Below are 13,965 nucleotides of genomic sequence, written 5' to 3'. Positions count from 1 at the left end.
TGAGATACTTTGCTTGACAGATCATGCAAAAGATCATGCATGATGTAAACTTCTTCCAATCTTTGAGTTGAGGCATTTATCCAACTATCATATTGTTCAAGGAATGACAGTTTGGCTAACTCATCAACGTAGCGGCTTCCAATATCCTCTGGTGCCTGTGCTGGATTCTGAGGAGATTGTTGGATGAAGCCGAGCGCCATCCACATTAAAACTAGATCATCTTTGAGAAACCGGTGATCTTGAGGAAAGGTGCTGAGAAAAGCAAAACAAGGTCTTAGGTGCTTCGGTAAATAATAGTAGCTCAACATCAGAGCCGGCATCACACCATCTCTCTGTGGTCCGTGATCTGATATATGACGAGATTGCAGAATATTCATCCAGTGACTGTCATCCAAGTTAGAACGCAATAACGCTCCAATCGTCTTGGCAGCCAGCGGCAAGCCTCCAAGCCTTCCGGCTATTTGCTCTCCAATTGATTGCAGCCTCCCATGATTATGGGGATTTGTTCCAACAAATGCGTATCGGTTGAAAAGTGATAAGAAGTCACTTTTATCCAAGGGATTTAATTTCTTTGGCTGGTTTGTCGTCCCTCCCAAAGCTAGTGTAGCCATTTCGGCGACCTTCTCCGATCTGGTAGTTAAAATGATTTTACTTCCTTTAAGTCCACACCTCATCGGAGCAAACAACGTCTGCCAACTAGAGAGATCGTCGTCATTCCAAACGTCATCCAAGAAGAGGAGAAATTTCTTTCCTTTGTGCAGCGTATTCTAGGATGTCTCCCTTAATCTTTTTAACATCAAAGCGAGTGGAGACACACACCCAAATTTTGATGCTAAAGGAACTCTGTAAGGTGTCATCCCCGTAGACGACTTGTGCAAGGGTTGTCTTTCCGACTCCTCCGAGGCCCACAATGGAGAAAAGAGAGATGCCCTCGTGATCCTCATTAGCGATGGGCGCCCTCAGCAACCACTGTAACACTTCCTTCGTATCCCCATCCCTTCCCAGCACATCTCTCTCCCTTACAATAGGTCCAGTTTCACGAAGTTGTTCTTGCTGCTGTTGTTGCTGCTGCTGTTGTTGGTTACGCTCTGTTACTAAACGGTTAAAAACTTCAACGCCTGCCGCCACTTCACTTAGCCTCTTGACAGCCCCCCTTAGCTTCTCGAGGGTGGGGTCGGATTTAAAGGCTCTTTTACTAAACTTGGAAACTCTTCGTTTAGAATCGGAAATAAAACCGCTCACCTTGCTGCCACGAGGTCCGCTTCCTGCAGCATCCGTCTCCACTCGCTTCTGTATCTCAGTATAATCGAGATCGTCGAGTACGTCACTGGCCATGTAGACAGCATCCTTAAGTTGCCATAGCCATTCGTCGAGGTCATCTCCGGTTATTTCTCCTTGCCCGCTCTCCGCTGCGTTTACGACAGCTCGGATACGAGGAAGAGCATCCTTGAGCCTTTGAAGCTCGTCGTTCATTCGTCTTCGCCGAGCAAAAAACTGGTCTGCTGCGTAGTCAAACCCAACCTCCACCAGCTTCTCAATGATTTTGCTTGCAATCACATCTCCGACAACCACCATATTTGATTTTTTTTTTCCACTCCCTCTTCGTTTTTCTTTCTTGCAGGTTCTGTTGAGATGGTGATTATCGACTTGTTGAGACCAAGATAAAGGGTTACAGCCAAGCATCCACTTCTTTTATCAAAGTCAAGCGTCAATTGTTTTTTTTATTAAGACCATGCATCGTTCTTTTTCTTCCAATGATAAAGTTAAACCAAGGATGTGATGCCAGGTCCGTTTCTTTTTGTTAGAGCCAACCAGGTCCATTTCTCTTTGTCCATTTCTTTTTATTAAAACCAAGGACTGAGTGGCATTCATGATGAAAATAAAGGATAGCTATTAGCTTCGCTTTCGAGGTCAAATCACCTCTTGATTTGGCTTGTGAGATGGACGATAAATACTGCCTCTCTAGTCAGCTTCACAAGTTGTCAGAACAGCCGAGCGAATGAGGGTGGTCGATTCGATTGATGGTCGAATGAGAGCTGGCCTTGACTCGTCCTGGCTCTGGAAGGTCTGGAAGGTCAAGTGCTTAGGTGACCCAAGTCGCCTCCGGCTGGGTTGAGCTGACATGATTGATGCTAAGATCCGACACTTGTCGGCTTCATGAAGATGATCAATACTTTAGGTTAATTGATGTTATAACAAATTCTATTCTCTTTTTTTTTTGTATTATTCTTATCAAATCTTTACATCAGCCTCATAATATCTTTAGTAGTTTAAACATAATCCCTCAAATCATTGAGTTTGCTATTAGTTCTTCCGATTCTTACGTCTTATTACTTCTTCTCTTGCCTGAAGGCATCAATGTCAATGATTGAGGGGACTAGTTTAGACAATTGAGGGACCTATAATAGGAATTTCAATCATTTGAAAAACTAAATTTCAAAATATTAAAGATTTAACAGTTTAATATGGAAAGTGTTGTAATCTTATTGTTATATCTACATACATCATATATATCAAAAGTAAGAATCAAACATGAAATGTAAATATAAATAGACAAGAGAAGAGATAAGGAGAAAAGTGATTCTCATTTTATTCATCTTCCTCATTCCTCTATACATTTTGTCGTTTTCATAGGGAAGATAACATGGCAGCAGGTGTCTCAAGTTAATAAGGTTATTCAAGACCAAAACTGAAGAAGTTGCAATATTCCTACAAGCAAGTACCTGCAGGTGGTAAAGTTTGCAGATTGAACTAGGCAACCGAGTAAAACGATGATCAACTGACAAATATCTGAGATGCCTCAATTTATCTATTGCACACGGCAACACTTCCATTTCTTTAATAGTGATGCGCAACACTCGAATGCTTTCTAGTGATTCAAACACTTGTCGGAAAGCCACGGCATGCTCATCATTGTATCCATTGAATTTTAAAATCAGGGTGTGCAAGTTCTTCCATTTGTCCATATCTTTGAGAAGACCAAGATCACCGGTTTCAAAGTACAAATGACGTACTGTGTTTGGGATCTGGTTGATTGACATATCTCCAACAAACGTAAAGCATTCACCATGAGATACTTTGCTTGACAGATCATGCAAAAGATCATGCATGATGTAAACTTCTTCCAATCTTTGAGTTGAGGCATTTATCCAACTATCATATTGTTCAAGGAATGACAGTTTGGCTAACTCATCAACGTAGCGGCTTCCAATATCCTCTGGTGCCTGTGCTGGATTCTGAGGAGATTGTTGGATGAAGCCGAGCGCCATCCACATTAAAACTAGATCATCTTTGAGAAACCGGTGATCTTGAGGAAAGGTGCTGAGAAAAGCAAAACAAGGTCTTAGGTGCTTCGGTAAATAATAGTAGCTCAACATCAGAGCCGGCATCACACCATCTCTCTGTGGTCCGTGATCTGATATATGACGAGATTGCAGAATATTCATCCAGTGACTGTCATCCAAGTTAGAACGCAATAACGCTCCAATCGTCTTGGCAGCCAGCGGCAAGCCTCCAAGCCTTCCGGCTATTTGCTCTCCAATTGATTGCAGCCTCCCATGATTATGGGGATTTGTTCCAACAAATGCGTATCGGTTGAAAAGTGATAAGAAGTTACTTTTATCCAAGGGAATTAATTTCTTTGGCTGGTTTGTCGTCCCTCCCAAAGCTAGTGTAGCCATTTCGGCGACCTTCTCCGATCTGGTAGTTAAAATGATTTTACTTCCTTTAAGTCCACACCTCATCGGAGCAAACAACGTCTGCCAACTAGAGAGATCGTCGTCATTCCAAACGTCATCCAAGAAGAGGAGAAATTTCTTAGATGACACCAAGGCCTCAAGAGCTACCTGTAGTGGGCCAAGTCCTCCGACGTCCGGTCTCCTTTGTGCAGCGTATTCTAGGATGTCTCCCTTAATCTTTTTAACATCAAAGCGAGTGGAGACACACACCCAAATTTTGATGCTAAAGGAACTCTGTAAGGTGTCATCCCCGTAGACGACTTGTGCAAGGGTTGTCTTTCCGACTCCTCCGAGGCCCACAATGGAGAAAAGAGAGATGCCCTCGTGATCCTCATTAGCGATGGGCGCCCTCGTCAACCACTGTAACACTTCCTTCCTCTCCCCATCCCTTCCCAGCACATCTCTCTCCCTTACAATAGGTCCAGTTTCACGAAGTTGTTCTTGCTGCTGTTGTTGCTGCTGCTGTTGTTGGTTACGCTCTGTTACTAAACGGTTAAAAACTTCAACGCCTGCCGCCACTTCACTTAGCCTCTTGACAGCCCCCCTTAGCTTCTCGAGGGTGGGGTCGGATTTAAAGGCTCTTTTACTAAACTTGGAAACTCTTCGTTTAGAATCGGAAATAAAACCGCTCACCTTGCTGCCACGAGGTCCGCTTCCTGCAGCATCCGTCTCCACTCGCTTCTGTATCTCAGTATAATCGAGATCGTCGAGTACGTCACTGGCCATGTAGACAGCATCCTTAAGTTGCCATAGCCATTCGTCGAGGTCATCTCCGGTTATTTCTCCTTGCCCGCTCTCCGCTGCGTTTACGACAGCTCGGATACGAGGAAGAGCATCCTTGAGCCTTTGAAGCTCGTCGTTCATTCGTCTTCGCCGAGCAAAAAACTGGTCTGCTGCGTAGTCAAACCCAACCTCCACCAGCTTCTCAATGATTTTGCTTGCAATCACATCTCCGACAACCACCATATTTGATTTGATTTTTTTTTTCCACTCCCTCTTCGTTTTTCTTTCTTGCAGGTTCTGTTGAGATGGTGATTATCGACTTGTTGAGACCAAGATAAAGGGTTACAGCCAAGCATCCACTTCTTTTATCAAAGTCAAGCGTCAATTGTTTTTTTTATTAAGACCATGCATCGTTCTTTTTCTTCCAATGATAAAGTTAAACCAAGGATGTGATGCCAGGTCCGTTTCTTTTTGTTAGAGCCAACCAGGTCCATTTCTCTTTGTCCATTTCTTTTTATTAAAACCAAGGACTGAGTGGCATTCATGATGAAAATAAAGGATAGCTATTAGCTTCGCTTTCGAGGTCAAATCACCTCTTGATTTGGCTTGTGAGATGGACGATAAATACTGCCTCTCTAGTCAGCTTCACAAGTTGTCAGAACAGCCGAGCGAATGAGGGTGGTCGATTCGATTGATGGTCGAATGAGAGCTGGCCTTGACTCGTCCTGGCTCTGGAAGGTCTGGAAGGTCAAGTGCTTAGGTGACCCAAGTCGCCTCCGGCTGGGTTGAGCTGACATGATTGATGCTAAGATCCGACACTTGTCGGCTTCATGAAGATGATCAATACTTTAGGTTAATTGATGTTATAACAAATTCTATTCTCTTTTTTTTTTGTATTATTCTTATCAAATCTTTACATCAGCCTCATAATATCTTTAGTAGTTTAAACATAATCCCTCAAATCATTGAGTTTGCTATTAGTTCTTCCGATTCTTACGTCTTATTACTTCTTCTCTTGCCTGAAGGCATCAATGTCAATGATTGAGGGGACTAGTTTAGACAATTGAGGGACCTATAATAGGAATTTCAATCATTTGAAAAACTAAATTTCAAAATATTAAAGATTTAGCAGTTTAATATGGAAAGTTCCCATTTTTATATTAGGCCTTCAAATCTTCATATTTGTACACCTTTAATTATACTAAAAACAAACTAATGGATTTGTGTATTAATAGGTTGTCATTTAAAACAATCAATGAATTTGACGGGTCATAAAACTATAGGTTGTAAAATATGGGGTGTTCGTTACGAAATAATTTAACTTTTCAATTGGGTCGACCTCGGTCCAACTCAATAACAGACCTAACGGTCTGAATCCGACCCCATTAAATTGTCTACCCGACCAGATAAACAAACGCTTCTACTTAAACCTTATCGGATCCGGATACCTAATAAAATTGTTTCCTAAAACAAGATAATCCAAGTCCTAATAAAAACAGGGATTTGTTAATGATACTTACAAAATATGACTCCGTACTTACTTCAAGACCTTGTTGTATTAGGACAGAATCTTATGTATTTATCTGCAAACAAATACCCTGCTAACAAAAGCTAGAGAGCAGAGAAAGAAGAAGAGACGTCGTAATGAGATGATAAAGCAAGAGAGCCACATTGACGAGAAGGCTTTGAAGATCAGGAACTTGCTCGAGAACCGACACAAAAATGTAAGTTTTTTTCTTTAATCATTGAAATTTTCTTTGAAAATGTGTTAATGTTTTGCTCGAATCATTCTAGTCTGGAAATGGGGTTTTTAAGGGATTGTGGATTGTCTTCGACTTGTTTGTTCTTCTAGATATGATTAAAAAACACATCATGTGATAGTCTCACATGGAATTCAAAGGTTTCACTCTGCAATGAGGTTATTGCAATTAATAAACCTCCTATTCCTAATCGAGAATAGGAATATTATTAAGTTAATCAACCTCCTAATCCTAATCACTAGTACAGGAATAGGTACAGGAACATGATTGAATTGTTAAACCTCGTAATCCTAATCTCTATAGGAGTAGGATTTAATTAATAAACCTCATATTCCTAATGACTGTAGGAATTGAATTAAGTCAGTAAACTTCATAATCCTAATCCCTAGTACAGGAGCATGATTTAATTAACAAACCTCTTAATTCTAATCACTATAGGAATATGATCACATTAATAAAACTCCTACTTCTGATCACTGTTAAACAGGAATCGGAAATTGGATTTGCTTAAAATTTTAATTTGATTATCATTATATGCTTAAAATTATAATCTGATTATCATTGATCAGAAGGTTTTTCTTTTCCCAAGGTTTCTAGGATTTGTGTCGTTCACTCGTACGAAAACGAGTAACTATTTTCCTCGATTAAGCTTCCGCTACACCGTGTTTACTGTCAACGGTGTACATGGTTGCTGGTTTCAAACGACAGAAAACCTACCACGATATGGCTGAGAAAAAGTATGCAGAGCTTCCCACGGAGCTCCTCGGGCTGATCATCCAAAAGTTGACCTTGCCGGATCACATTAGACTGAGTTGTGCCTGCAACGCATGGAACCAAGCCGTTAAGGAGAAAGCATGGCGCCCGAAGCCTGATTCCCCGTGGCTCATGCTACCCAGCGAAGACAATATTAGTGCTAAATTCTTGAGCTTCTCTGAAAATCGAACCTACAACATCCCTCTCCCTCTTCCAGAGATACGAAGGCGCGTGTGCATCAGATCTTCTCACGATTGGCTCATAACTGTCTATGATATGTCAGAGATGCATCTTTTGAATCCGGTAACTAGAGTGCAAATCCAGCTCCCCTCTATCACCACTCTACCCTATGTCTGCGACTACGCAGATGCTGACCGTCGCTATTTTCTCTACAAGGCAATCCTATCCTTGCCTCCGTCTGCTGATGCAATGGTACAAAATGAGGTATCCTAGACGGAAAATTCCGTCTAGGAAAACAATATTTCCGTCTAAATAGGCTATCCCAGACGGAATTCCGTCTGGGATGTTCGGCAAATTAGTTTCTGTCTAGGATGTCGTATCTTAGACAAATTTTCCGTCTAGGAAACATCCTAGACGGAATATCCTAGACGGAACAATATTCTGTCTAGGAAATATCCTAGACAGATATTTTTACCGTCTAAGAAGTATCCTAGACAGATTTCCGTCTAGGAAGTATCCTAGACGGTTTTTCCATCTGGGATGTTTACTTCATCCCAGACGGAAATTACGTATTGGACATATCCTAGACGGATTTTCCCAATTCAGTTTTTGCATAAATTCCATATAATTACATAATTTACCTATAATTACATAAATTACATAAATTATCCATCCAACCAAATAATTACATAAATTACCACCTGCAAATTTAATAATAATGCACATCCAACCAAATATGCAAATCCATCTTTCAAATCAACAATCCAAAATCCAAATATCAGTTCAAATCACATACCATATTTGAGAAATTAGTCCTATACAACCCAACCAATGTACACAAACGAATAAAGTATCCGCAAAACAACTTATAGTCATCTACACATACCAATTCACAGTATAAAAGCATCAAACACATGTTTTTTTATACATATTTTGACTCTCTCTCTCTTACATATAAAATTATCCATCCAATACATAATAAACACACAGGAGATCATTGTCGATATAGCAGATGATATCAACACGAAGAGAGTCATCCAACCTGTTTAACAAAGATAAGTTTCTTTTTTTTAGTTAAGAGTAGATTGTAATGTAATACAAGTGGGTTTTGAGGGGAGAAAAGCAATAATTGACAAATTAGTCCAAAAAACTGAAAAGAAGAACTTGGATTAATATATAGAGAGAGATATATGCATTAATTAAACTTGGATTAATTATACAAGATAATTCGCAGTAGTGGGGTGTACGAGTGACTTGCACCATTAATGGTTTAACTTGGATGTAGATAGAAATTAATGTATTGATTTGATTAGATGTAGATCAAGGTATATAGATTGTGCTAATGGTGTTTCTACCTGTACAAATTGTGCTAAAAGTAAATTTCTTCATATTTTCTACTTGAGATTTTCTATTATCATTAGTTCTCCGATATGATTGCGTTCAAGTATGTGTATGTCTTTTTTCTATCTACATGACCACAAACATTATTTCACAATGTTTGAAATGTCTTTAAATGCTCCCTAACTGCGCCATAATCCCAAATAACTGTCTCAGGGTTCCTATCCTTTTTACAAGTATTTGTGATTGTTAGTTTTGTACACAATATAATAAATACAGACCAAGAAGTGTTTTTATCTGCAGGTCACTTCTCATTCACTTTACAAGTATTTGATGACCTTCTTTTCTTGTGTACATATATCTGCGCACGAATGTGTGTGCTTACATTGGCATGAAATTTTGGTTTTCATTTGAGTGAATGCCAATTAGCTTGTGTCACCAGAATTGATTACTGGAAGGGTGATATTAGGCTAGTAGTCAATAGTTTGCATTTGTTCTTTGTTGATTCAAGGTGTTGGATGTGGAAAAAATTCCTACAAACGAATAAAAACAGAGAGGGGATGGGACTAAGGAACATGAAATCAATTACTGTCTGTAGAAATATATTTATAAACAGTTAGGATCACCCTGGGTACTATTTTTCACCAAGTAAATTGGTCACTCAATGCCATTACTGAATCTCAAAATGAGCATAAACATCAAAGTCATTTTAAAGGGAAGGGCGTTTCACACCAGGCTATATGAATCCATGTAGACTAGCCGAAGGGTTGTTAAGCGAAAAGAATATTTTGTCTCTTTCTTCCAAGTTAAAAACTTCAACACATTTTAACGGAACGGATTAAAGTAATAGATATACAAATCACTAACTTACCACAGAAAATCAAGAGTCATTGTCGTCGTCAATATCCCTCCTCTGCACGCCACTACCGCTTCCTCCAGCAAGTCCATCCTGAAAATAAATAGATTTAATTTTAGAGTATGAAATTTAGCAATAGAACACACACATATATTATCAACATACCTATGCACCAGTGTCTAAATCTATAAGGGCCAAAACTTCTCCAAATAATTCAGCTGGAATCTAATCGGACAAACATAATACGATGTGCGTAAAAACTTCATCGCTAGTGGGGGCTGCTGGCAAATCTGAAAACATAACCTTCGTCAGTTGCATTAGTAATGCAGGGTCGATCTTACCACGCAGATAACATGAGACACGTAAAATTGCAGAAGTGGTAGGAATCCTTGTTGAGGATCCTGTCGCAGTCGAGGTTGGTGACGACGCCGTGGATAATATTCTGGAGGTGCCCCGCATAGCTCCAACCCCCATCAATGGAAATATGCCCCTATTATTATACCCCATAACATTCATAGCAATGGCGTCATTTTCCTCTCTAGACAAGATATGAGGATCATCAGCAGCTTCTTGAGTAGCACGTAGTGCTGCCTCCTTTGACGCAACATCAATACTATCCTAAATCATATAAGGAAAAGACATATATATTTGATTGGCAAATAATGAAACGAACATCATCAATACTATCCTAAATCATATAAGGAAAAGACATATATATTTGATTGGCAAATAATGAAACGAACATCAACAGAATACTTATTATCATATGATTTATAAGACATATATATTTGATTGGCAAATAATGAAACGAACATCAACAGAATACTTATTATCATATGATTTATTGAAAAATTTTACCACCGACACCATGTTTTCCTTAATCTTGACTTCATATTTATAAGTCGAGCGAAATGTGCCGTAAGCTAACTTTGCCTTCAAATTGACAGGCATTATCAGCTTCCCCTACAAATTATAATAAATTTTATCACTAGACAAGCAATACAACCAATTCAAACTGATACACCTTATTTTTCTAAATGAAACAAGCAATACAACCAATTCAAACCCTCAACTGCAATTGTCGCTTAATAAATGTGGTGCGTATCAGACTTTTTTCGTACACCTACAATCTATCTTACCTACTCCTTAAATATTTATGCAATGCTTGTTTTAATCCTTGCTGTGGTTTTAGAATGTTTTACTAAAAAACTAAATGAACAGGATGAAGAAACATGGAAATGGAGGTTGAATGGTTTTATGTGCATCATCAAATATTTGCAACGAATTGTCAAACAACCAAAACATTTCCTCAGTTGTCTATACGGATTAAAGCATATGAATTTCAATCACCTACCGCGGAATAGTATATTATAAATGTATGATTAATTACAAATGTCGCTGAGCCATTTCAATTTTAGCAATGGAAAGAGAAACAAATTGCACAACCAAAATAGATGAGTACCAACTGCTCTTTTTTGTTTAAAAACATAATTAAAGGAAAGAATAAATTACAAGTGTCTCACATTTTTTAATTTCTCCTTAAAATATTATCTTGTCATCCTAAGTTTTTCGCAAGATAAGCTAAATCAGTAAGAAACAAATAGATTTTAAATGGACAAGATTTTAAATATTATACCATGCCTCGACAATAACCATACTCAAGATTGGCAAACGACGTCGATCCGAAGTGGTGGTCAAGCTTGCGCTTGCTATGTCGATTCATCGAGCCCTTCCTAGATTTATTCTACAAAAAAAGAGTTTATTACTAAGGATGAAATGCATCTATAATCTTCGTTCGTAAGCAAAATGAAAATGATGAATACCTGTGCTGACTCGGTATCCCAATAGAAAAGAAGAGCCGTGAAATGATCGAGGTCCACCCTATCATCGACATTTAAAAACCTCTGCCAATCTGCTGTATATTATCATATGTTGAGCTCTTCAGCTCATGCCGCCATTGTTTAAGCACGGACTCAACCTTTATGTTGAAAACATAGTGCCATGCTCTAGGGTAATCCTCAAGACAATAGTATTCCTACAATTTTATATATAGATATGTAAGATAAGTATAGGCTTGTTAGAAGACCCCTAAATCAAAATAGACAACTTATGCTATATAGATGCACTGGTTTTGCAATAACTCCCATAAATTATAACCAAACAACAATATAAAAAAGTCATTTTGAAAGTTATTAGGGGTTTAATGTAACTTACTAAATAAATATTGAGATACAAAATTTCTCTGCAGGGCCAGTGGCAGCTGGACTACCAACCCACCCTTGACTAAATCAATAAGAAACAAATTGCAGTATGCATTGACTAAACTACAAACTGTCAATGTCACTAAACTACATTAACAACAAACCTTTGCTCCCAGTTCTCTGTTACATGATGTTTATTGTTCAGAGCTTGATGAACCATTCTGTAAGTAAATGTTGCAAGAGGATTTAGATATTTCTATATCTACTAAAATATTAGAATCATCTAGTTAGTGTACTTGCGTGCACACAGACACGTTGTAGACCAAATCCTATCAAATACAGTGAACAGATACTTAGAAATCATCGTTTCAAAATCCACAATCATACCAAAAGCTGACTATAAGCTCAATCGTCAAACTAATTGTTATATGCAAGAGAGATGCATAATGGCCCTAACTAGGTGGTACTATAAGGATCGGAAAATGGAGAAAAGTGAAGGCCTTAAGTGGAAAGGTAGTTCCCATCTTCAATATAACAAGGAAAGCCAGACACTTCAAATGAAGAACAAAAGAAGTATTTGCCATTCCACTGAGGCTCTTAATATGCAAGAGCTCCAACACACATGAAAATCCGGAGTACTTGGTGCAACCCTCATACAGATCCTTTTCACTATCCTCTAATAGCTTCATTATTCGATCCAAGTCCTCAGAAACATGAGCATCTTCAAAACCTTCTGGGCCATCAACATCTTCGATCTCAGTTGCATCTTGGACATCATCTGTCGTATCATCTTCACCATCATTGTTTATATCATATTCGGGATGGTCAGGGCCAATATTAGTTTGTAAATTTTCTATATCTTCTGTCCTGAAACCATGACTGGTATCGACATGCACATCCGGTACTTCATCTTCAATACGGCCTTCCCCGTGATAGGACCAATGTTTATATTCCTCGTAAAACCCACAGTTTGTTAAGTGACTTCGTATTTCCTCTCTATTTTTCAGCTTTATATTCTTACACCTACAACAGGGGCAGTACATTGCACCGCTACTTAGATTATTTGGGTTCATTTCGGCATACTTCATAAAGGCTTCACATCCATCCTTATAATGTCGATCACGAAACCGTTCGATCCTAGGGATATCTATCCATGACTTATCAGGAATTTTCCTCATCTGTAGATAATCTATAATTAGAAACTCTATTTGAAAATAGATAGTATACTAATAAATTTTAAACTATCAAAACGATATACATACATACACACATCATCCTTAAACATGATGTATACGTACTTGTTTGCAACTTTTTTGCTAGGGTTAATTTCACATAATCATCCTGGACTTTGGGTGCTGCATATCATGTACCCCCCCACCTCACCCTAACCCAACTCCCCAACTATGTAGGTGTCTCACAATACCACAAGCTTTAGTTTAACCATAAATTTGGAGTATGCTAAATTGCATTTGTGGAATTATGGATGGATATTTGAATTTAATGATTACATATTGGAATTCTTACCAACGTCTTTTTGGGTGAAATTTTACGATAAGCATCACATTTAACTGTAGCAGGAGCACTTACATACGATGTAGCATTTAAGTTGGGCTAATTGAGGTAGGTTTGAAACTTATTAAGGTATGATGACTAATTAGCACAATCTAGCGGCTGTCATAGGAAGGCTTCTATCCCATTAAGAATATAGTAGTGCTTACATCCAACTTCATATTCTGTATATTTTCATTTCTTGAAAATTTCTGCAGCACCTACCCACTGTTCTCCCTGTACACTGTGCGGATGTTATTCTGTGTATTGACAATAGACCAAAACGCAGAACAACATACGCTTATTATACTCGGAGAACGAGTACGTGCTGCCGAAATTTTTAAGAAATAAAAACATACAAAGTATACAAAGTTGGATGTACGCACTACTATATTCTTAACCCGTCCGAGAAGGACAGATCCAATAATTACAAATTTCTATACCAATTCTTTCCTATTATAATATAAAGTGAACGATCATTTTTGGGTAGAGAACTTTATCTCCTACCCAAAATTGACTCGTTTATCTTATATTATAACCTCAAAGAATTGGATGAAATTATTGGACGGGAGTCTAGGGTTAATGACTCGTTTATCTTATATTATAACCTCAAAGAATTGGATGAAATTATTGGACGGGAGTCTAGGGTTAACGTTATATTTTTTTAACCTAGAGTTTCGAAATTATCTCATATTCTTTTGGGCCAATGAACAAACTTTTTCTAATGGCGATTTTTCTGTTTGGTTATCTTAATTAGGATTTAAACAAATAGCTTCTGATTGGCCTGAGATAGTTCTGGGTGTAAGTAGACAATTAGTTTCTTTTTTTTTTTTTTTGGAGGTCTACTATAATCTTTTAGTGGACTGGCT

At 38.4% G+C, this 13,965-nt stretch overlaps 2 protein-coding genes and 1 pseudogene across 2 annotated transcripts; all 3 read right to left on the bottom strand.

Annotated features, from left to right (window-relative positions):
* LOC109831351 overlaps positions 1-2,180 on the bottom strand; it is a 4,683-nt pseudogene extending 2,503 nt beyond the window's left edge.
* Positions 2,331-5,313, bottom strand: LOC109831350 (putative disease resistance RPP13-like protein 1). Its single transcript, XM_020398680.1, has 2 exons — positions 2,556-5,313; positions 2,331-2,399 (listed from the first exon to the last, which is right to left on the bottom strand). Exons 1-2 carry the CDS (start codon positions 4,701-4,703, stop codon positions 2,331-2,333), a joined length of 2,217 nt encoding a protein of 738 aa, XP_020254269.1. The 5' UTR covers positions 4,704-5,313.
* On the bottom strand, positions 7,920-11,269 carry LOC109831684. Its single transcript, XM_020399064.1, has 6 exons — positions 11,171-11,269; positions 10,984-11,091; positions 10,206-10,310; positions 9,513-9,965; positions 9,363-9,440; positions 7,920-8,195 (listed from the first exon to the last, which is right to left on the bottom strand). The coding sequence occupies exons 2-4, from the start codon at positions 11,068-11,070 to the stop codon at positions 9,573-9,575; spliced, it is 585 nt and encodes a 194-aa protein (XP_020254653.1). The 5' UTR covers positions 11,071-11,091; positions 11,171-11,269; the 3' UTR covers positions 7,920-8,195; positions 9,363-9,440; positions 9,513-9,572.

The sequence above is a fragment of the Asparagus officinalis genome, chromosome 2, assembly GCF_001876935.1.
Source record: "Asparagus officinalis chromosome 2, Aspof.V1, whole genome shotgun sequence".
NCBI classification, from domain to species: domain Eukaryota; kingdom Viridiplantae; phylum Streptophyta; class Magnoliopsida; order Asparagales; family Asparagaceae; genus Asparagus; species Asparagus officinalis.
This window is presented reverse-complemented; position numbering and strand designations above follow the sequence as displayed.

What these genes read in the sequence shown, in the direction of transcription:
- LOC109831350 (XM_020398680.1), bottom strand. Translation starts at nt 4,703, where the DNA reads ATGGTGGTTGTCGGAGATGTGATTGCAAGCAAAATCATTGAGAAGCTG. An exon ending in TTCTCCTTATCTCTTCTCTT is followed by an intron (nt 2,400 to 2,555) that starts GTCTATTTATAT and finishes TTCCTATTATAG; the next exon opens with GTCCCTCAATTGTCTAAACT.
- LOC109831684 (XM_020399064.1), bottom strand. Translation starts at nt 11,070, where the DNA reads ATGAATCGACATAGCAAGCGCAAGCTTGACCACCACTTCGGATCGACG. An exon ending in ATGGTTATTGTCGAGGCATG is followed by an intron (nt 10,311 to 10,983) that starts GTATAATATTTA and finishes TATAATTTGTAG; the next exon opens with GGGAAGCTGATAATGCCTGT. An exon ending in AGGAAAACATGGTGTCGGTG is followed by an intron (nt 9,966 to 10,205) that starts GTAAAATTTTTC and finishes TATATGATTTAG; the next exon opens with GATAGTATTGATGTTGCGTC.